The sequence below is a fragment of the Corvus cornix genome, chromosome 1 (genome assembly GCF_000738735.6).
Source record: "Corvus cornix cornix isolate S_Up_H32 chromosome 1, ASM73873v5, whole genome shotgun sequence".
NCBI classification, from domain to species: Eukaryota; Metazoa; Chordata; class Aves; order Passeriformes; family Corvidae; genus Corvus; species Corvus cornix.
In genome coordinates this window covers 27,208,914-27,233,223 of record NC_046332.1, presented here as the reverse complement: position 1 = coordinate 27,233,223, position 24,310 = coordinate 27,208,914, and the positions used below count along the sequence as shown (strand labels likewise).

The window sequence follows — 24,310 nt, the reverse complement described above, 5'->3', positions numbered from 1 at the left end:
AATGTCTCTTTCCCTGTGGTTTGTAGGCCACCAAATACCAGCCTGCAAATATTTAAAATGTTAAGCTTCTTCTGTTTGAGCTGTGTTTATGCCTACAAAAACGGTTAATATTTCCTGGAGTTCATAGTCATTTTAAATTTCCCAACAATTTCACATTGGTCTCAGAGATAATACCTCTGCAGCATTAATCTTGTGTCGTGTTTTCCTTCTTTTTACAAAGGATTTTTTTTCCTGTCTGGAAGAGAGCAGTCCAAGCCGCAGGATCCAGAAACAGACTATCCCAGAGCTGGTGCCCCCTTCCACCAGGGAAGGGCCTGCCACAGAGCTGGGATCTAGTTTCAAACTCCTGCACAATTTGTGGTTATTTAGAGCCAACATTTTGGTTTGGGTTGGTCTCAAAATATTTGTTGTATGGTTTTATTTATAAGAATAATGACTCTATATTTACAGGCTACAGCATATAATGTATCTAATGCCTGGTCTCTTATTTTTTTTAGCTTGCTCTAACTTTCAAGTGCATTTCCACTCTTTAATTTTACACAAACTCTTGGACATTGACTAGACAAATTCTTTGTAGCCTGTACATTTCAGGATCTTGGCCAGATTGAAGTTGTCATCAATTTCACCTCCCCCTTCTTTTAATAACATCCCACTTTTCTCCCTAGTACCTCTCAAGTTTTTAAAAGTTGCTGTTCTCTGCATTCTTTTGCATTTTCTTCAGTATTATACTCTTTCATTTTTTCTTCTGATTTAACTGAATCTTACTTTTCTTAATGCTCTTTTAAACCTTGTATTATTTTAAATATGGTCTTTATAAATACTCACTACTGAGCAGTCTTTTTGTGAGGCTGTGCTGGTGATTCCTTGTCCTAAGTCCAATCTGACTGACAGCTGCAGAGAATCTCCTCAGGGAATTTTAGGAATCTCTTGGTTTCTTCTATACTGAAATTTCAAATTGCATTTTCCTCAAAGCTAGTCTGATACACTGACAGCCCAAGTAATTCTTGCTTACCAGAAGACAAAAATTCAACATCAAACCCTGAGTCCAACTTTTGCTGCTTCAGAGGATTTTGTTCTCCTGAAATATTACTGCCAGAAGCCTCTGCTGGGAAAAATTATGCTTATAGAATTTTTTTAAACAAACAAGATACCACCATCCACAGATGGCAGAGTTTAAAGAACAGGTCTCTGGTTGACATCTATTTGAGGGGATATTTTTAGTTGTGATAGATAGTCTAAAGCATGGACTGATGAATTGCAGGCAGTTTTACTCAAAGACTACGACAGGATTTGGTATGAAGTCTACAGAGAAAGCCTACACTGTGACACTACTCAGAACAATCTTGGTCACCTAGCTTACACTTCTGTAAGGAGAATTCGTACTTGCCAAGGATGAGTTCAGAGCCCAGCAGTCAGCATCTCCATTTTCAGCTGATAGGGATCAAAACTGGAGCTGGTGTCTTGGATGTCTGGTCCTAAACTGTATGCTGGCATAGCGTATAAACTTTCTTTTTCTCAGCATTCTTTGAAAAATTACAATAGATTGTGAGATAAAAACCCACTTTAAAGTTAAACTGTGGCTGATACTCTTTCTTCTGGCTGGAGCAAAAGTTAACTTTTAAGGGCAAACCCCCAGGGCTAAGTACACTAGTAAACTCCAGCTGCTTTGTACTTCTTTGCCAATACTGAGAAGTCATAAACCCAATTTAACTTTCTGGTTAAGCCAGGTTTACAGCTGTTTTGAGTTGCTGGAGTGGAGCAGAGCAGCTGGAACATACCAGTGAATCAGGGTGATTTTTTCTTTGCTGAGTCTTGTGTCTCTTTGTTCAGTCTTACATGGAATAAGACAAGGCTGAGGCAGTCAGCTCTTGGCAGTGCATAGTCTGGTTGATGCAAGACTTGCATTTAGAGCCAAAGCCACTGTGGGGATTTTTGTGTCTTTCTGTTTGTTTTCATATTCTCCTAGCAGTTGTGTTTGCCATGGGGATATAGATGTGTGATAAAAGTACTGGCTTTAAACTCAGTTTTGGTAGGTGCAGCCTTTTTTGAGCAGGTTTGGCATGTTTTGTTGGCTCAAGCCATCTTACAAAAACACCTTACAGCAGTATATATCAGGAGGATGAAGAGGATTTTGAGGTTTAAGTGCCAGAGGAATTCTTCACTCAGAATCAGCTTGTCTCCATTTATACAACTTGTGACTGTATCAGGTCTTTTCATTTGTCTGTGCCACATTTCCCCATCTCTACAACATCTTCCAGTTTTGTCTTTTGGAGTCTCGCTGACATGAATATCATTTTGTCCTGCCGTGGTTTCATAAAAGGGTCTTAGGCTAGAAATGAATTGCTTGAATGCTTCTTTTGGCTTCCTGACATTGCAATGCAGCATGAGTATAGAAGAAGTTCTTGGTTTGGACAGGTTTGTACTGTCTCCAGATCAGTGAATCCTGATCTTGGTTGCAACTTGTAGTCACAAATGGAATAACAATAAGTGTTATTAGGGAATACACTAGATAAACTATCAAAGGTTCCTTTGAGTCCAAATCATTCTATGACTCTATTATCAGTAATAAACAGGTTATAAATTCTAGCTGTACATAGTTAATACTGGGCCTAATGCTGGAAGAAGGGATGATTAATGTAGTAGGGCATGTGGGTGAATGGAAAAGTTCAGGGGGATAAGATAATCTATAAGAACACCTGCAGAACTATCTTTGTGCTATTTGTTGTGTGCAGTATGTCCATATGGTTACAATCACCAAGTGTTTAGAAACCTTTGCCTACAGCAAGAGCAATTGCTGGATCAGCTGTGCAAAACACACCATGCTAATTTGAATGGCTCTGTTGAACTCCAGACTGCTTCACCTCTGCTGCTCCTGCGTCCTTGCCACAGCCAGACTTCTTGTGTGATTTATAAGTTACTGAGGTCTTTGGTTTAGCTTCTCCCCAAGCATTAATTATCAGGGAAAACAGTTGTGTACCTGAAGTAGTTGCACCAGCAGCCGCCACACCACAGCCAGATGAATTTCCACTCTTACAAACTGTTTGGACTTAGTGAGTTTCTGTTCTTTCACTTTTATAGGGTTGTGACATTTTGTTTCTAAATTCCAGTAATGTCACACTGCTTTATGCATGGTTCTTAGGCTGCTGACTTTGTGGGGTGGCAGTAGCCAGTTTGAAAATCATAACTCTAAAAAGAACCATGAGATCTGTCTGCAACCAGCAGCAAAAGCAAAGTGTCCACTCTGCTAATTTTGGCTGAGTTCATAGGGAAAAAGGGAAAAAACCCAAAAAATGAAGTTCCTCAAATTTTCTGTGTCCGTCCACATCCTGGATTTTGTACCTTCTTTGTAGTCTGCAGGTCCAAATGGCCAGCAAATCAACTGCAGGGGAGAGGGAAGGACCACCTGTTGCACTAAATATTCACAAACCCTGCAAACAAAAATAAACAGTAAAAGACCAAACCCTTAACAGCTTGTAACAGCTGCCACATTCCACCCAAGAGAAATCTTTATGCTAATGGAATCTGACAGGATCTACATTAGATATCTACACATGGGGGGGGAGAAAAAACCAAAAAAAAAAAAAAAAGAAGAAAAACTCATGAGAGAAAGAGAATAAGTCTGTTTGGTTCCTCTGGGTAGGTGGTGCTTTATGTATGTAAGGATTTTGTCATTGTTCTCACTCCTGTAGTTTACATTTTTAATAGTCTGAAGTATAACATTTGTTGAGTGCATGAGCTGCATGATGGCCAAGGACTAAACCGAGCTCTATTTTTTGTATTGGTTAAATAAGGGGAGGAGTATCCCTGCTGTGCTCCAGCTGCAGTGAAAATTCTACTGAAGATTCATCTATGAAATTGCATAGAAAATAGTCTTCTAATATCTCCAGTTTGCCTCTTGTACCAAATTGATGAAAACCCAGGAAATTTACATGAGGAATACTAGCCAGTTGAGTCTTAGAAAGAAGTCAGGCAGCAGCACTTTGCTGATTTCTGTAGGAAAGCTCTGATCCCAGGACACATAGTACTGGTGCTGGAAACTGGTTGGGGTTATTGTCTATCATCTTGGGGCACTCAGTGCAGATGCTGACCTCAGAGTCACCATGCTTGTGAGAATGGTGTCTTCCTTCCTATCTGCCAACAAGAAGCCTGGGGATTTGTGGATCAGAAGAAATTATGAGTTGAGGATTTCCAGGGTGATATAGAGATAGCAGAAATGAGAAAGGGATTAAGAAAGAAAAAATTGGAACTCCTTTAATGCTCTTCTATAAGCTCAGAAATGGCCAAGGGTATCCCTGGAAGCTCTGAAAGCAACCCTCTGGTCTGGTTAGACTCAAAAATTGCTAAAAGTGCTGAAAAATTTCCTCTCCTCCAATACTGTCAAACTGCAGTAAGTAGCTGGATGCCTGGTCAGTGTGGAAAGAATGGATGATTGGAAGACATCCAACAGGGCAGTAGAGAGGGAACTGTCTTTTTGCACAGTGACACTGAAAGAGAGTTATGCTTCAGGGCTCAGAGAATTTTTTTGCACATTGAACCCGGGGGTCTTTCCCATGAACTCTACAGTGTTTTCCCATTAGATAGTTCCAACCTCCTTGAAATGCAGTTCTTGCAATAGTCTGTCTGGCTTTGACAGATCAGTCCAGGTCCCATGGTCAAAACCACTTGGTCATCCTGTTTGTCCAGCAAGTTGCCTGTAACAAGGGACAGTGTTTAGTATTTCCTCTGTATTATCTGCAGGGAAAAACCTATTGGTTTGGAAGAGTTAAGCACTGGCATTTCCCAGTGGTAACCATGTCTGTCTCCACAAAAACTGAAATGTTTGTGTTTTCTTCTGGCTACGCATCACTCCACAGAACAGCAGAAATAACTGGTGGAAACATCAGAAAAAAAGAACATAAGTAATGAGCAAGAGTGGAAATGGATGGTTTTAGAAGAGATTTGAAAGAACAGGGAAATGAAAGAGGCAGATTGATACTAACGGTGCAGTCAGCAGTAGTCTTGGAGATGTTCACCTCCATAGCTATGGTGCAGCAGGAAGGGCCCTTCCTCGAGCAGACAGGTGAGAGGAATGACCTTATAAAGAAAAGCAGTTAAGATCAGGAAGCGCAAGTTCATGGCTTCCTGTAAAAACAAAAAGGAATATTTTGACCTGAGACAGTTCCAACTGAAAGTCCTGTGAAATACTGTAGGTTTAGAAATCTCAGCTGCACATCCTTCCACTTTTGTTAGTTGTCAGCAACAGATGAGCTTGTTGTGAAGTATTATTTCTCAAGGACTGTAATCTAGCAAGAGAAAACCATAAAACTACTTTAATTGCTGCTTGTTTAACTCATGTCTAAAGTGGCACGAATTACAGAAACATCAGGGTTGAAAGAGGCCTTCAAAATTATCTACAACAGTGAAGCTAGCACCACCATAATAATCCATATCCCTGAGTGCCACATCCTGATGCACTAGGATTGCAGCCTAACATAGTGCAAGAGAGTCAGCATTCCTGGGGCAGCAGTCTGAGAATGTCTCCTAACTCTGAAAGGAAGCCATGTCATGGAATCTGCATTTCCCTGTCCCTGGACCTTGAGTTCAGAAAGTGGGCTTTTGTATAAGGCCCCTCTTTAAGGAGAGACAAACACTCTTATCTTGTCACTTTGGAGCTAGGAGAAACTTATAAGGTAGTTTATCTTCCTCAGAAATCCTTCTGTTTGTCCTTCAGTCATACACAATCTGTAGTACCAGCCCCAGTCCACATCTCTGGGTGTTCACAGTTATGTTATATCCTGTTGGTGCTTCAGAAGCTGGTGCCTGGCTCCCCTCTGCTTACACCAATGTAAAGTAAAAGTAATTTCTTTGCATTTAGCAAAGTTGCACCCCACTGAAGCTGGTGTGTGAAGAAATCAAGTTCCCGGTCTGAATGCCAGAAGAATATTCAGATTTTCTTCCTGATTGTTTCATTGTGAGCAAGTATGTGCAACAGTGGCTTGAGCTGTGCTAGCTCCCAGCTGGCACAATTAATTATGACACATGGAGATGGGTTCACCCTGCAACTCTCTATAGATTGCGCACTTACAGATGTTCACACCTGTCTCTTGATTAATTCAAAATCCTAGCACATGGAGAGAACTCCAGTTAAAAGTCACAGAGTCTTATAGACCTGGTTGTCACTAGGGTTGAATTTCGTCTGTCAGATGCACTTAAACTCGCCTGAATTCCTGGGTCTGAACTCAGTATCTCCAACTGGATGACAACAATCAGGAGAGCTTAGCTCAGGAAAGGCTGAAGAAAACACAAAACACATCTCAGTGCCTATAGACTCTGAACTAAGAGCAACAACACCAGTGACTCTCCATTTCCAAATTTAGAAGAAGGAGGGGCAGTTACTGTTCTGTGCACTAACTTGGGCGTAATAAAAGTTCATAACTCAGGTCACAAAGTAGTATCCTTGGGGAAAAAAGTGTTCTAATCTTTGTGTGGTACCACATTTTTGGGAAGATACTGGCTTATCAGTAATTGGTGAACTCATTTTGCCATTTTTGATTTGTGCCAGCATGGAAAATTATATCCAAGGTTATGGCTCTCCTTTGACTTCCATAATTAACAAAAGGCCCCTCCAGAAGTCAGTAAAGTCAGTGGGATGATGTCAGTATAAAATCAGTGAGAGGGGACTTAAGCCTCTGATACTTAATTTTTTGCAGCATGCAATTCCAGTTAATTCCCAGGGATTCCAAAAGCTCCGGCCACATGCCCAGTTTGAAAGGCTGTCCAGGAAATGCTGGAATGAAGTGGGGACAGCATCTAGGCAAGTGCCATCTGTTGGCCGTTTACTATACTGCCTCAGAGGACACAGTTTCTGAGTGCCTGAACCAAGCACAGATGATGCGGTCTAAACCTGTCTCTTTAGATTCAGACCTACAGTTTAGTACCTCATTTCAGAAGGAGAACTCTGCTTTTCCCTAGATCCAGTCCCTTTGGACTCCCAGTGTAGTTTATTTTAAGTTGGACATTAGGAAGAATTTCTTCACAGGAAAGGTGATCAGACATTGGAATGGGCTGCCAAGGGAGGTGGTGGAGTCACCATCCCTGGAGTTGCTTAAGGAAAGGCTGGATGTGGCACTTAGTGCCATGGGCTAGTTACCATGGTGGTGTTCGGTCAAAGGTTGGACTTGATGACCTCAGAGGTCTTTTCCAACCTGTTTGATTCTGCGATTCTGTGATCTCAGAGAATATGTAAGACTTCTGGTTAATGGTTTAGGACATGAGCAGATGCACAAACAGGTCTTACTGTGATTTGTGAATCATCCTCTTTCTTTTTGTTGAACGACAAAGGGATTAACCATCTCTAGGAAGACCTAAGCATAGTGACCCCTACTCATGCTTACTTCTGCAAAGCTTTGAGGTGGAATAATTTGAGTGGGGAGAAAGGTAAGACTTGCTCCTGAGTCACTGGGGTTGTGTAGCAGGGAGAAAATGTCTCAGGCCCTCTGTACTCTCAGACTGTCCTGTGGCCACAGAACCCCAGAAGATTATCCCATATTATCTTGAATCACCTTGTGTGCAGCATATTAATTTTGGGTGTAGGAGTGGTCTCCGGGTAACAATCCTCTATGCATAAGTTTGTGCTCCTCTAGAGGGATGGACCTATTATTGCTTCAGCCTAACCTGGAAGTCCATGGGAGGCATAAAGAACTCCGTGTTCAAAATGGGTTGGGAACAATAAGTACTGAACATTTCTCGTGTCCTGCAGAATTTCTACATTGTGCTGGCAGATTGTCTAAATAACTGGCAAAGCTTACTGAAAACATCCCTCAATCAAAATGTCCACTGTCCAGTGACATCACCTAGGGCTCTCACAGAAGATAAATGCTTTCTGATGGCACTTGGGGCTGAAGGTTTCTCATAAACTATCAGTTTATGTTCATACCACAGCAAAATGGATTTTCCAGAAATATTTCCATGTGGCAGGAGGTGAGGATGGCGGTTCTGTGGGTGGTACCTTCACTGCCTCCTTCTTCTTAACTGTAGCCCTCTGCACTGATATGCAAGCTGCTCCAGGAGACACCGTCTCAGAAACACTGTAAAGCTCAGATTCAGCCTCCATGACCTCAGGGTTGCTAAACACTTTCTGGAATCTTCTTGGTATGGAAGGAATTTTAGATGCCAAGATGTAATCACATTTTTAGCACAGATTGTTAGTTTTTGTCTCCTTAGGTTTCCTTTGCAGACAGAGATACCTCTCTCTTTCTTCGAGTGCAGAGAACACATGTAAATAGCTCTTTTGTGCAAATTTATTAAAAATAAGGTTCAAAACATCAGCACATTGCTTTGCAGAATGTATTGTGAGTAATTTTGATGCTGCGTAGGTGTGCAAGCTGTTGCAAACTAACACTGCTATTTGCAAAATTTCACCTTAGCCCTCTGTATGAAAAGGAGGACTGAATACATACAACATATGTATACATAATAAATACATGAAGCATTTTTGTGAAGAAACGGTTACCTGACTCAACATGCCAGCCTGGACTTTTAAACTAGTTGAATGTCACTTTTTTGTTTGGTTTATTTTTTGAGCAAAGCTTCTTCTTCTCCCCCATACAGGAGGTTGTGTCATGTGATCTTTTCTGCAGTTTGCTTCAACTGTTTCCTTGGCAGCATATTCCATATGTTTACTATCACCTTTTTTTGTCCTTTATTAGCCTAGAGCATTTTCCTCACCAAAAGCTTCATGGTTATCTTTCCAGGAAATATCATTGTTCAAAAAAAGTTTTATTGGAGCAAATAAAACACATTTCCAGAACAGTGCTGCCAAATAGCAAAATAAAAAAATGTTCATTGTTTTTGATGACGAAGATATTAAAGAGAAAAAACCCCTGTGTTGTTTAAAAATATCTAAGTCTTTAATAGTACTGCAGGAGAATATTCAATTAAATGGAATGGAGTTTTCCAGGGAACCCATCTAATCTCAGCTTAAAACGACAGATTGAATTAATTTTTTTTCATTTCTGTTTTTCATCTACATTTTGTACTCCCACCACAGCTTGCTAGTATTTATATTTTATGTTGAGGGTCTTTTTTTCAGCTGTTTCTAAAACTTTACAAAAAAAAGCCAGATATCATGTTGGAAACTCAAAGCCCCAAATCAGGCTATAAATCACAAAAAACCTTATGTATGTATGTATATAGATAGATATATCCCATATAAAAGGCCACTGTACTATTCTTTAGCACTTCCTGTGTTGACTTTCCTCTTTCCTCCTCTTACCCCCCACACAGTAGGTAGGACTGAAGTGTCTTATCTGGCTTCTTTACTTTGCAGACTCGGAACAGAGCACTGGGTCAGACACAGAGGTGCTGGCAGAAAGGACATCCTGCTCATTTGGCTCCCATTCTGACCTTACATCTGGTGGCTCAGGCCCTCAGCCTCCTCCACCTTCATCCATGGAAGAGATCCAGGTAGAGCTGCAGTGTGCAGACCTCTGGAAAAGATTTCATGACATTGGGACAGAGATGATCATCACGAAAGCAGGCAGGTAAGACATCTCAGGCTTTCTGTCTAGTTAAAAAAGAAATCATAACCAAACAAACCAATTTTTATTTCATTGTGTTTTTGAGAAATAAACATTTTTTTTCCCTTCTTGATAATCCAAAAGGATAAACATACAGGAAAAATTAAATGGGCCATTTTCTCAGCTGTATCTGGTATTAGCTTTCTTAAGACAGGTAAAGTTGTTTCATATGAGTGCTTGAATAAGTGGCTCCAAAGGAGAACTGGCAGCTGCAGGAAACCATTGCGGATAGTTGCTCCTTTGAACAAATAAATCAGGAAACAATCATTGTACTGTTGGCTATATTGAATTTAAGATGAGTTATGAATTTGGGGGTGAGCCATTTGAGTTTCCTTTCAAGTTTCCATAGCACTTATGAGCTTATTGATTTAATCTCAAATACAGTGAAATTCAAACTCACCTTTGCACCAAATGAATATCTTCCTGCAGTTCTAAATAGATGCAGTGTTAATGACTTCCTGTATAAAAATGTGCAAGCCTAATGTTTTCCTTTGCTATTGCAGTGATACCATGACAGCTGAGGTTAGGAAGAGCCACTAATTAGCCAGAATTTTTAAAAAGGAAGACTTCGCCATGACAGGTTAGCCAAGGGGAAAATCTTCACTGCTGACTACTGTTCAAAAATGGCTAGGAGTCTGTTTGCCAAAACACAACCTAGAGGTAGCTTTACACTTCTAGATGCCCCTAAACTAGGATTTTTAGGCACTTTTGCATTAACAGGCTGTTTCTTACCTCCACCTAATGAGGCTTTAATTCGGATTGACTCGGGGAAGGCGGGCGTCAGCACCACGGACAGAGCCCGCCACGGCGAGCAAACACCGGGCGCGCCCCGGGAGCTGTCCCGACTCTGCCGCAGGGATGCAGCAGGGAAATTTTACCCAAGTTTTGGGGAAAACCCACGGTCCTCTATTGTTTACAGCGTTGTTTCATGTCTGTGCTCTCAATATTTGCCAGAACAGCTCGACTTGTTGCTTTATATTCTTGTGAAGTGAGCGCTATTGCTCCCTAGCCCCAGAAAGCGCAGGTAATTTAAGGGGAGTTACACAGGACAAATAACCCACGTGATCCCTGAAAAATGTTATCAGAGACAGATCAGCTCCCAGTTTTAGATCTCAGTGGTACAGGAAGCATTTTGCATCAGTACAGAGTGGGCTGCTCGTTTTGACCTTCTGCCTCCAATGGAAGAGGCAAAGTAGCAGGAATGATACCACTTGCTATTGTGCAACACCTCTTCTCTGCAGATGTTAAAGCAGACACAGAGAAAATCATTGTTATCCTCTTTTCATAGGTGGTGAAACTGAAACTTAAATAGTTTAAGTTACCTGTTCAACATCACTAAATATGGCACTGGAAGAACCAACTTCCTTCTTTCTGGCTTTATTGTCCTGGTCCCCGGACCATGCTGTTTCAGAAATTTAAAATAATACATTATTACCTGTTAGATTAACTATAATTAATTCTCTGATGATACATGGAGTAGATAGACCTAAAAGCAACGTAAATATCTCTATGCCCACCAATTCAAACTAAAATGGCCAGAACTTAGTGGTATGAAGAGGATCTTGGCAGCTCACTCGTTTCTGAATAAAGTAGATGACCTTTTTGACATCTTGCAAGCTCCAGTGTGGATAATATTTTCACTTACAGAAGACCATGTATCACAACAGAGTCATAACTTCCTGTGCAAATCATACATTCATTATAATCCTGAATAATATTCTTTATCCTTGAAAGGAGATGCTTGTAATTACATGAATCCTGGTGGCCAACTCTCACATCACTGACCACAGAAAATCGATGTAACTACTAAATAGATGTGGTTTTTTCTGCTTGATGATGTTTTTCTCCAGAAGTGATGTTAACGATATTGGAGGGCTGCTTTTTTTGTTTTTTTTTCCTGTTGACTACATTTGTAGGTTAATCATTGCAAAGCCCAATGAAGAGCTGGGCAGTTTCTCTAGGTAATACACCTGTTTATAGTGGATGGTCCATACAGATGTGATAGAATTTGCAAATTAGATGGTTAAACAGTTTAACAGGTTAAGCAGTTTTCTCTCTGAGAAGACGTGTCTGTGATGGGTGAGAGCTGAGTCTAGTAGTCCTGTTTCTCCATATGGGATGCATGATATACGATGCATCCCAGAGATTAGATTTTATTATTTCTGGCATAAATAGCAGAACTGGTGTTATTTCCTGAAGATTTCCCACTACTTATTCAAATTGTTAGAGACACACAGTGTAATTTTCATCTGCTTCCTTCCCCACAGAAGATTTTTCTCTTGCTGCTTTCTCTTTGGAAACTCTGAGTCCCATAAGGCCACCTTGTTTTGGAAGTCATTTTAATTACAGACTCTATTGCCTACAACTACAGCTGCTCCTTAATTTTCTATGACTTGTAAAGCACTGCCTGGTTCCTGCCTGTCCCCACAATGTCTCTCTGCTCTTGCTGTGTAATGCTAATTTCTAACCTACGCTCTTATTTCAAACATATTTCTGGAGCTATATCCTGCCTATGTCAGGCACACTGCACTTTTTGACTTTCAGACTCCCACTCTCATTCACTTCTAGTTCTGCTTTGTTTTTTTTTTTCTTTTCCTGATGCTGTATTTATAGATGTCTCTTTTTTTGTCTGTTTCCATAAACTTACTCCAGTCCTCTTATAACTCTTCCTTTTTCCTTTCAATCAAAACATTGTTACTTAGATTTTAATCAGATGCTTATAACAAGACTCCTTTGTTCCTTGTGTAAAAGATGCAAATGGCTGTCAGCTGCAATCATTCAAATCTGTGATTACCTTTATCTCCTTTTTGTTTGAAAGGCAAACTTAGACTCTGTACAAAATAAAATAAATTCATCTTAAGCCCCAGGTCATACTGATTTGAACAACTAGTCCTAAAATATTTTTTAACTCTTTTTCTCTGCTCCCCTATACTAACAGTGATCATACTGGCAGCATCAGTGGGGGAATTTGAGACCTTCTCCACATCCCTACAATCCCTATCTAATGTCCATGGTCACCTGAGCTGCAGGGGTAACTTTCTGTTAACTGATGCACAGAAGTGCTCCCCAAAGTGGGAAACGAGGTGCACTTGTTTCTGGGGGAGTACACTGTAGGGAGTGCTTGGAGTCCTCCTCTGGAAGGGAATGGCTGCCTACTGTTTACAGAGGTGGTTTTATGAGTGCTACCACGCATACCAGCACATCCAAGAAGTACTGTTCTGGGAACACAGGTTCTACCTGTCACAGAGCCAGGATCTCATCTCAGCAATGGGGGAAAGGATCTCATCTGTCATATCACAGTTATCATCCTGTGCTGCAGGATGGCTCAAACCGAAATGCTGACAGCCAGGATCGGTAGTAAGACTGGAAAAAGCCACCAGTGAGTGAAACAGGTGATCTTGTCCTCTCCTGACTTCTCTGTGCCTCCTGATAGGTTAAGTGGTACTTTGCCTGCAGTCTCTTTGCCTCCCTGAAATCATGAGTCTGAGTTGTTTGTAGCATGTACTTGACTGTTTACATTACCAGGTGTTATTTTTTCTTTCCAGTGGAAAGAAGGGCAGGTCCCAAAGCGCTCCTCAGTTGGAGACAGCAGCAGGGATTTTGTGATGAAGCTTTGCTGATGCTGAAGGGGCCCATGGAGAGGACTTCTGAGAGCAAGGGCTGGGAGGCCACAGCTACCAAACTGCTTTTTAGAGGTCCTGGCCCAGTGGGCCAGATAAACTTTCTCCAGCTTCCAGAAGAATGTCCCTTTTAGGAACAACTGAGAAGATCCGCTGGTCTCCCTCTCCCTCATAAACAATAAATCCATTTGCTACCAAGACCTGCCCTCAGCTTTTCCTCTCAGAACACATCTCTACATGATCCCATGCTGCAGTGGGAAACAGAAGGGCATTCCTCCTGTGCCTTTCCTTTCCTTGCCTTGCCTTCCTTTCCTTCACTCCTTACATATTTGTTTCTTTAAAGAAATACACATTTGGCATCAGTCTCAAATGCAAGGAAATATAGATATAAAATAACAAGGGTAACTTCAGGCTGCCCTGTAAACTCACACACATTGTAAACATTGTGCACACTTAATCTGCAGACCTAAATCAGATTCTTTTGCAGAGTTTCTCAACTGGATTTTTTTTATGACTGGGAAATGACTGCTCTGTCTATTACTGAAATAGACACATATTCTTTGCTACAATTGAAGAGCACATCCCTTCATTTCAGGGTTTGCATTTAATATATGTCACCCTTATACAAGTCTAATCTTATCTAAGTTCCTAACTTAAGGGTAAGAGACTGAAGCTTTATTCTATTAGGAAAAATATCCCATTTGGGGGTATACCTGTGGTCCTTCTTCTTTGACCAGTTTCCACAAAGGAAAATTGAACTACATTTTAAAAGAAAATGTTCACCACCACCACCAAAAAATACTGCTATCTTCCACCATCCAACTACTTCTTTCTTTTGCTGAAAGTTCCCAAACATGGTTCTTAATAACAGTACCCTACAGCACTGGCAAATACTATTTTAATCAACTTTATCTATCATTAGTTTTCTTTGCATTTGATGTTCATAAACATCACTCTCATTATGGAGGAAAACAGAAATTGAGTAGACTGAGGCACGTGGTTGTTACTAAAAGGATTTTTAAAACACTTCTAAGTGGTCCTAAAGCAGTTGTAATAACTTACTTCATATCACATCGTATTTCCCCTAAAAGGGTACTGTGTGTAAGTTCACAGTCTAAGTTTAGGAAGCCTGTTTTCCTGCTGAGTGGTAAAGCTAAAATATAAATAACTTGATCATCTCAAACTGCTGCTGATATAAAACCTCCTCCTAAAATATATCAAATGTCATCACATGTTCCCTACGAAAACAGACAGCCTTCGTGTCCTGTAGCTGTTGACTATGAAGCTGATACCTTTCTAGATGAAAGATTCTTGACTGTTTATTAATACAGCCATATCCAAATGAATTCCTTCCAAACCTTTGAGCCTCTTGTTTTCTATAAGTCTGGTGCCTCTGGGGAACCAAGAGCCAGCCAAGGGGAAATGCAGAGGACAGGGACTTAACCAGGCTTGCACACAAGTACATCCCTAAATCTCCACTGTTAGCCTCTGCCTTTTCCATTTCCCCCTTTCCACACAGCAATGGTGCCAGAGACCTGCTGTGACAATTCCAGGCCACATCTTTATGGCAAGGAAACCTAAGTTACTTTTACACCCACAGAAAAAGAGAAACAGTAATAACTTACAAAACTTTAAAAGTGCACTTAACCCTTAGAGAAAGCAGTGGGATCAGCTGAGCTCTCTCCGATCATTTTAGAGATTAGCCTCTAAGCCTGCTGAATGGTCTGTGGTAATCTTTTACAAGGTATTTCAGAAGCAAACAACCCCACAGGCTATACTGAAACTTCACACAGGGCTGCAGATTTGGAGAGAGCTACTTGGGACACACAGCGCATTCAATTTTCCCAACACAGTGTGCAGACTTAGACCCAAAGAGACTCTGCTTTAATCATGGGTTTCTCATCAACCCTCTGAAACATGACCTACCTCTTTAGCTGCTCCCAAGCCACCTCTCTCTAATTAAAGAGAGCTGGACTATAAAATGCCACATCCTGTACCCATTTGGCTTGGCAGATTTAATGAGCCATTGTGGCAGAAACAAGGTAATGCCCTCAAGCCACTGAAGACTAATCCATTATTCCCTTTTTCCCTCCTACAAGTCATTCTACTTGCAAACTCACACCATCAGCTGAACAAATTGCTCTCTCCTTGAAGGGTTTCTGCAGATGACTTTTCTGACAGTTTTATGTCTCTCATAACTCCGGTTAGCTGTGCTGTGGCAGCTGTGGGGTGGTGCTCTCCCCACCCCCACGATAAATGCCCTTTTCCAAAGCAGATGCAGTTACTAATAGGTCAGATCTTGTCTTCTCAGTGTGGCCTGAAAAGAAAGAGCTGTGGGTAGGGCAAAGGCTGAGCATCAACCTCCTCCTCCTTCCCACCCTCTTCTGCAAGTGGCTGTATGTGGCTTGGCTGGGAAAGAATGAAATAGATCCTCATGGTCATATCCCTGCCATGCAAAGTTTGAGAGACATGTTTGGAGGTGCTGACACAAGCTTTCCTGTTTTCTTCCTCCTCCAGGCTGTGTTCACTAGCAGTACTTTGAGAAACAGAAATGTTGGAAGGAGAACTAAATCTTCTCTGACATTTCACTGCTCCTCACTAAATAGAAGGGAAAGTGTCATGATGGTTTCTAGGGATTGCTCCTTGAAACAGTGGACAACATTTCTTGTATACTTTCCTACTGTTTTGGCATTGTGATTTTAAATTGCCCTTTAATATCCTCCTTCCACCCACATACTTCCATCCTGTAAGGATATGTCTACTTATCACAGAAGCAGAATGTGCTTGTGTATGAGCATCCAGTACTTTTGGGGTTTGCCCTACCAAAGCTCTGTATTTTCTAGGCAGAAGTCATTCAGTTCAGTAACACCATCCTATAAGACCTCAACTTAAGTTTTTCTCAGATAAAGGCTGAGAAGCCACTTGAGCAGACCTCAGGTCTGAGTTAACTGTCAGTGAAACAATGGAGGATTTCTTCCAGTGCTCTGCTCTGATTTCAGTGCTGCTCTATTCCTTCTGCACCTCATTCAGTTCTGCTCCTCAGATTTTATGAAGGTGTAAAAATACCACATTAGTTGCAAATATAATATGGCATAAGCAATTTCCTCAGCATGCTCTTTGAGGGAGGTGTAGGACAGAAATTGGTCTTCTGGCCACCATAAAAATTTTAGGAAGGAAAAATTATGCCATAGCCACACTAACACACTGCAAGGTTAAAATTGTTCTGATCTGTTCTCTTCTGAAATAATTGCCTAGGTACAAACACTTCCAGAACAGTGACTGTGTTTAGCAGAGCTGAACTTGTGCTCAGACAAGAAGAAAAAGCTGAGAATTGCTTCTTGTTGGTGTAGAGTTCCATAACTTGTCTATCAGGAGATAATGCTTAAGATAGATCTGGATCATATGGCGTAGAAAAGACAACACCTATTAAAAAGATTGCACAAAACACTACCAGGACTTCAAGGATACCATGACAATAATGCCAGTGTTTCTGTTGAATGTGAAATACATTCTTAATAAGCAGATTAATTTGAGGGATGTTTTTTCTTAAATAACTATAAACATGAGCATGAGAGGATCTGTCAGGATGATGTATTTGCTTTAAATGTTACCTCAGTACTGTCAAACTCTATATTGAAACGTGACATTCTCCTAAAAAAGAGAACTAAAGTGATCCTGTGTTTAATAGAATATGAGAGAAGAATTACAGGTGGATAGACAGTGGGAAAAACAGGAGGTAAAAGGTACACTGCCCATCCTAGAAATGCCTTAGAGAGGACAATTTGTGTGAAGCACAGCAGAACTGTCTGCTAGGAACTGGGAACAGAGTGCTTGACTGTAAGTATTTTATCATTAATTACAGGTTGTTATCCTGTTACCCCTTTTTCTAAGTGGGAAAAAAATTGAAGATTCAAACCAGTGCCAGCACCATCTCTTCTACCCACACCAAGCCCAGAGGAGTCATGCCAAGGACTGGGCTGTGTAAAGTAGCATGCTTCTGGTGCCAGAGAGAGGTGTAAGGAGCCTCTTCAGCTTCCTTATTCACCATTTTCTTCCTTATTTTCACTTTTATTTTCCTAGGAGAATGTTTCCAGCCATGAGGGTGAAAATTACAGGCTTGGATCCCCACCAGCAGTATTATATTGCCATGGACATTGTCCCTGTGGATAACAAGAGATACAGGTAAGCTTTTCAGGGGCAGAGGTAGGAATCTGGTAACAACTTACTGTCAATGACAGCCTAGGAAAGACCTGCCATTAAACACCATTGCAAATGTGTGCTGGAGGAGACCCTGTTGATTTACACCAACACAGTTATTTGACCAGAATCATTAGACACAAACCCAGAGTTTTAATACAGTCTCTTGCACTTTTGGCATGAAACCTTTCTCTTTTCAAATAGCAGTTTTTAATTGAGGAGATCCCTGTCACACATTTTGTGATTGACACGATTAGCAATGACTGTCTGAGGGAATTGATAACTGGAGTTATCAATGGGGACTCTGCAGCCCCTAAAACTATTCCTGCAAGAAAGAAATGGGCAAGGAGCAGCTGAACCAAGCCAGGCACCTCAGGTCTGGCCTGAGCTGGATTGGGTGGTTTCTGTTTCAAAAGCATTCACTGTCCAGCACAGCAGCCTCAGTGAATATTGGTCCCTGACCTCCAGTATGGAGTCACTGAGAAACCTTCCACTGTTGAGCTAAAGACAGGAAGAAGAGATTTCTTTGATATTAATGGGCTTCTGATCTTAAAAAATACTCTGGAAAACTCATGATCTTCTGCATCCCAGAAAACTCCCCAGACTGAGGTGATTTATGTTTTCTTATTAAAAGACCCCTGAGAGCAAGTCTTTTCTCCAAATTGTCTTGACTGAACCACATGTCAAGGATTCAGAATTGAACCTCTGTTTCAAATGCTAAATCCTGCATTTTTGCTCCCAAATTGTACAGAGTTTTTCTCAGGAAAATGCTTTTCCTGGGAAGCAGCAAGACAGTTTCTGATACTCAGCTGAATGTTTTTTCTCTTTCTAAGAGAGTGGTTCTAACAACATTGACATTGAAAATACATTTATTTTCTTACCCTTTGTTTCTGTCCTTGTCAGCTTGTGCAGCCACATAGAGCAAACTAGCACAAAAGGAAAAGACTCATCTTTTTCTCTTTTTTTTCCCCCACTTCTTGTGAAAATACAGGAAATGAGTAATTGTTTGTAGGTAAAGACTGAAACATCTTAGCAGAGCTGAGTAGGGACCCAATGAGGGGCAGCACAGGGCAGAACTCAGAGGTGTCAGCAGAGCTGTTTGTGAAATGCCTTAGAGGGAAGGAGCTGCAGGGGAGAAAAAAAAGTGTCTAGGCAAAGCTGTGGTAGAGAAATTTATGGCATATATAGGATGGCTAGATCAGGAACACAAAAGACCACAAAAGGCCAGGAACACAAAAATAATTTTTTTCTCTAATCCCAATGTATGTAATACTGTATGGAATTTCCTGTTTTGCAACAGTCCAAACCAGAAATTTTGTTTTATCAATTTTTTTTACTGGTATCCACTGGATATTGCCCTTTCTGGGTGAAGCCACATGTGTTTTCCAAAGTCTGGTATGAGATACAATGCAGATTTCCAGAAATTGCAGGGCATTTATTAATATTTTCAGAGAAGACTTTGTTTACCCGTATTTTCCAGCCTCTTACTCTGGCTCAGAGAGGGTTAAGGATTGAGAAGGCACATGTGGCAGAGTTTTACAGGGAAAATAACTGCAAGGTGGTTTTAATAAGGAGTCAAGTCTGAACAAGTGGTTCAGGGGTAATCTGGCTTTCATTTAGAAGGTAGGAGGTTGCAATAAAGCACATTCTCCCCTGACTGCAAATGAGAGCTTGGGGTGCATGAGGGTGGCAGGGGAGGGGGAACCCTGGACATGTTCCTACAGTGCATGAGCAACAACCTCCCTTAGCCACCTACCCTTCCTCTTTCAGGTATGTGTATCACAGCTCCAAGTGGATGGTGGCTGGCAATGCTGACTCCCCAGTGCCCCCAAGGGTTTACATCCACCCTGACTCCCTGGCTTCTGGAGACACCTGGATGAGGCAGGTGGTCAGTTTTGACAAGCTCAAGCTGACCAACAACGAGCTTGATGATCAAGGCCATGTAAGTTAGAAGTTAATCCTGGTGCCTGCTGTCCCAGCCTTGCTCCTCTCAGACTTGAAAAGGTGCTGCTTCTGCTTTGATGCCCCTGTGTCCCCTTGGGCACGTGTCTGTGTCTGCTCTCCAGAGTTATGGAGCTTTTTTCCCTATTTCAGTGCTTTTCCTCAGACTGTTGCCTGAATACACCCTATAAAGCAGCTTTCTCTCTGCTCATAGCACAAACTTTGTCTCGTACATGCTTGTAAGTAAAGGATAATTTTCTTCTTATTAGCTCTTACTCCATCCCTGATTTTTTGTACATATGGATGCTGTGTAAAATATTTGGGGAGAAAAAAAAAAGTCCTTTTCCTTTTGTTTTCTCTTCAGATAATCTTACATTCAATGCATAAGTACCAGCCTCGTGTTCACGTCATCCGCAAGGATTTCAGCAGTGATCTTTCTCCTACAAAGCCAGTTCCTTCAGGAGATGGGGTGAAAACCTTCAACTTCCCTGAGACTGTTTTCACCACAGTGACAGCCTACCAAAATCAACAGGTAAATCCTTCATGCTCCTTTTACGTTTTGTGTTCATAAAAATATGCGTGTGCTCTTTGTGACGGAAACATTAACTTCTCTGAGAAACATAGAAAAGTTACACTTTACAGGCTAGAAAAGAAAAAGCTTGCTCTGGGGTAGTGTGTAGACATGAAGTCTCTAGCCAGGAAGCCACCTTGAAGATAAGAGGGCTGTAGCTTTTACTATAAGATGAGTAAATGAGATCAACTGTAAAGAGGTGTGTTGTGTTCAGATTTCCTTGCTGCCTCATGGTGCAACACTAGATTCACTCTAATTTTAAGGCTATACAGCTACTCCAGGTCAGTTAGAGACAAAACAGTTGTGGTTTTTACAGCTGTGAAGGAAGAAGTTTTAAAGAAGCCCAATCTTATCAGTTTGTTGACAGAAATAGCCTTTGAATGCATGTATTGCATATGAACTGAAATTATCATGCATGAATGTCCTGAGGGATATGAGTCAGGTGAGGAGTCAAGTTATGCCACTGAGATTTAGCAAAGCAAACTTCCAGCTCTGCAAGGAGATGGTCCATAGGATCTCCTTGGAGTCTGCCCTCAGGAACAAGGCATGGAACAGGGCTGGCAGATTTTTAAGGAAGTTAAAAAACGTTTTTTTGACTTTAAGGAAGTCTTCCATACAGGCCAACAACTAGCATCCCCCAGGAGCAAGATATCAGGCAAGGAAGTCAAGAGACCAACACAGCAGAGAAGGGACCTGCTGGGCAAACCAAATGGAAAGAAACAAATGCACAGGCAGTGGAAACAAAGACAGCTAACCTATGTAGGGATTGGGTGAGGAAGGCCATGGCAAAGCTAGAACTAGACCTGGTAAAGGATGCAAAGAATAACAAGAAGGGCTTCTATAAGTAAGTTAACCAGAAAAGGAAGGTTAAAGAAAGTGTATCTCCCCCTGATAAACAGTGCTGGAAAATTGCTAACGACTGATGAGACGGCTGAGGTACTTAACTTTTTTGCCTCAGTCTTCAGATGAATGAGTCCTTTCTTTTCATACCTCTTGAGTGGATGGACAGCAGGATGGGGACTGGGTAAGCAAAATGCTTCCCACTGTAAGTAAGGATCAGAAGAGAAGGCTTTGGGGTGACCTAATTGCAGCCTTCCAGTACCAGAAGGGAGCCTCTAAGAAAGATGGAGAGACTTTTTACAAGGGCATGTAGAGACAGGAGGAAGCAGAATGGCTTCAAACTGGAAGAAAATAGGTTTAGATTAGATATTACGAAGGAATTCTCTACTGTGAGGGGGGTGACGTTGTTCCAGGTTCCAACTGGCACAGGTTGCCCAGAGAAGCTGTGGGTGCCCCATCCCTGGAACTGTTCAAGGCCAGGTTGGATAGGGCTCTGAGCAACCTGGTCTAGTGGAAGGTGTCCCTGCCCATGGCAGGTGGGTTGGAATGAGATGATCTTTATGGTTCCTTCCAACCCAAACCATTCTGTGATTTTATGATTATTTCTGTTTGATTCAGGACTTGCACAGCTCCCAGTGATGGGACTTAGTATTGACTTTAGATACTGTAAGGAAAAGATGTTGCCACAGCAGGATTCTTTGTCTAGGGACCTCGACTTTGTTACTGATCTACACTTTTCTTAAACTAGACTTCATTTAGTAATTGTGGACTGAAGGACAGACCCATATTAAATTAGCTGAAGGCAGATTGCAATATTTAACCAATTTTTAACAACTGTGAATTCTGACAATTTAGTGAAATGTTATAAAGTTTTTTATTCTGCAACATATAAGAGAGCATGCGTGCAGACAGTGCTCCTATGACTGCTTCTTTTTCTTCCCATGACTCCCGACTTTTTTTCTCAGTCTGGTCCCCTTGAACTGACTTAAATCAGGATCTAAAATGGATCAAAAATATTGCAACACAGTGGTGGGTTTGCTATCACTGCAGTATGGGAAATTTCTGCCCCCCCTCGCCTAAATGCAGATACTCCACAAATCTTAACTGTAGATCAGGCAAGGAAAGAGGATAGGGAAAGGAGAAGAAATGACGGGAAATAAGCCTCTCATTCATCCTTAATGACCAGACTTATAAGACATAATTACACAGGGAGGGAGAGGCTAAGGGAGGGATCCCTGTTGGGGCCTGGAACCATAAGCTGCCGCACTGTAAAGAAACACTGAAATTTCTGTCTCTCTGGATTCCGAACGTTTGGGGACTTCTTTCAAAAAAATCTGGGGGACACAATCACATTTTTATAATACCAGTAAGGAGATTATGATGGGCTGGAGAAACCTTTTCATTAAAACCAAATTTAAATCCCCTGAATCTGCCTGCATGCCCTCCAGTGGCTGTAAAGCTTTGCCTTACTGGGGGAAGCGTCTCTGGAAACAATTGTAAAATGTTAGCAAATCCACCACAGGGATTCCCTCTGCTGTAATTCCATCCTCCACAGAACATATCTGTCTCTGTACACACAAGTCCCAGGACAGCTGCAAAGTCAGGCTAGCGGAAATTAAGTTCACAAATTAAGCTTCTGCAAAAATAGGAGCTGCATTCCAGATCTGAGGTTAATATCCAGAGTAAGGGCTTGGTTCTGACAGAAGCAAAACACCTGCAAATCCCCTTCAGATCAGACTGTATTAAACTGGTCCCTTTTGAGCAGTTTCAGCAAAACCACCTCAAATTTGGTAGGATCTGGAGATCTCACTCTCATTTCATTCCAAAGATAGAATCTCTAGAACAAGGTGAGGCTGGCAGAGGAAAGCTCTTGTGCTACACCAGGCTGTGCAATAGCCAACAGGGAGTATAATACCACAGGCTGCAAGGTCAAAATCCTGGTGTTATATTCCATATTTACCAACATGGAATTCATGCTTAAAAATAAAACAGGAAGGAAGATTGCCCCAAAGCACTCAGTCTGGCTGCTACCTCCTTCACTTAGAGGAGGAAAAAAACAAAAAAGAAAAAAAATAAATTTCCAGACCAGAAAACTCTTGAGGGCCACCCAGATGCTGACCAGAACAACAGCAGCTTGTACGTGTGACTGGGTGGCCATCTGACATCTTTGAGCCTGTAGCCTCTGCTTTGCTTTGCCTTTTCTCTTCAGCATTGTTTGAAGGTCCATGAGTTCCATCCAGCCACTGGATATCTGGAGTGTTGAGGCTGAGATAACTCAGATAGCAGCCAAACTTGAGCAGTGTGCCTGCTTCCCAAACCACACAACCACTGGTAAATTACAGCTCCTGGGGCTTTGCACCTGGTGTGCTGCTACCTCAGGAACAACTTCTAAGCCCCAGCACTGTGCCAGGTTTCCTAATACTACCATGTTTTCTGTCTCTGGTGCCATTTTTTGATAAGCAGATCATCTGTTCATGGATAATGGAAGGGCAAATTTAACAGAGGTCTGGGGAAATAAGTAGGGAAGATCACTGCACAGGTGGCTTGGGCAAGAATGGTAATCATCCATGATTTTCATTTTTTGAAAGAAAAAAAAATCGAAGACATCAACTAATTCTCTTTTCTTTCCTTTTAGATCACCAGATTAAAAATTGACAGAAACCCCTTTGCTAAAGGTTTCAGAGATTCTGGGAGAAACAGGTAACAGAAGCTTGTTTGTGCTTCCTTACTGATCTCTTCCCTCCTTTCCCTGATGAATGCACAGGGCATGTGTCTAAAGCTGAGAAAAGCAATTTTTAAAAAATTAAAATGAAGAACAGAGATAGAAAAATGAGGGATTGCAGAGAGTAAACCAGACAGGTCACAGTCTAATGCTGTGCAAAATAATTATTCTTTATTACATGTAGGGTTGGCTGAAGGGCATTTTTTATTTTTAATTTTCACAGGAAATGCCAAAACTTGGAGTGCAAATGCTTGCTTTACGTTCGAAGAAAAAATGAGTTTCTCACAGGCATGCAGCATGAAAGTGCAAAAACATTCTAGTTTCAAACAATTTCAGTTTTTCTCCAGCAATGTCCAATTGTTTCACTTTGACCATGTTGCTTGATTTTTGTCATGATTTTTATGGAAGAATTAAGTAGAACACCTTAAATATTATTTGGAAGAAGTTTTACTTTAACAGCACAGTAGTTAATGTGAGCTTTAATCACTCCCCCCCATTGTATTAGTAAAAGACATTACAGCGTTATCAAAAGAGAGTAAGAAAATCAAAAAAAAGTTTCAACTTTTTCTGCCTTTCATAAATCCTGCAGCAGAATGTGCAGCAGATCTAAATATTTCAGACCTAAATGATGAGGGTATCCTTAAATCAGTGTGACAAAGTCTTTAAACCCTAATTACACAATTAGACGTATATGACTACATTACAAGAAGCTCAGGGTTGTAAAGCAAAGCTCTGAGTGTGCAGACCAGAGTAGAAGTCATGTGCATAGCCCTCATTTGCTGTCCCCATGGGCACTGCAATTCAGTTTTTACTTGGGTGCTCCTGTTGTTTGTGTTTACCAGGACTGCTGTCTCCTTCATAA

The 24,310-nt window shown here is 41.3% G+C and overlaps 1 protein-coding gene across 2 annotated transcripts in view; it reads left to right on the top strand.

Annotated features, from left to right (window-relative positions):
* Positions 1-24,310, top strand: part of TBX15 (T-box transcription factor 15) — a 92,747-nt gene that overhangs the window by 46,683 nt on the left and 21,754 nt on the right. For both annotated transcript variants that reach the window (XM_039559838.1, XM_039559836.1), the window contains exons 2-6: positions 9,308-9,521; positions 17,258-17,359; positions 19,145-19,316; positions 19,680-19,847; positions 23,362-23,426. In XM_039559838.1, coding sequence (XP_039415772.1) covers positions 9,430-9,521; positions 17,258-17,359; positions 19,145-19,316; positions 19,680-19,847; positions 23,362-23,426 — 599 coding nt within the window. In that variant the 5' untranslated portion in view covers positions 9,308-9,429. The remainder of the gene's footprint in view (positions 1-9,307; positions 9,522-17,257; positions 17,360-19,144; positions 19,317-19,679; positions 19,848-23,361; positions 23,427-24,310) is intronic.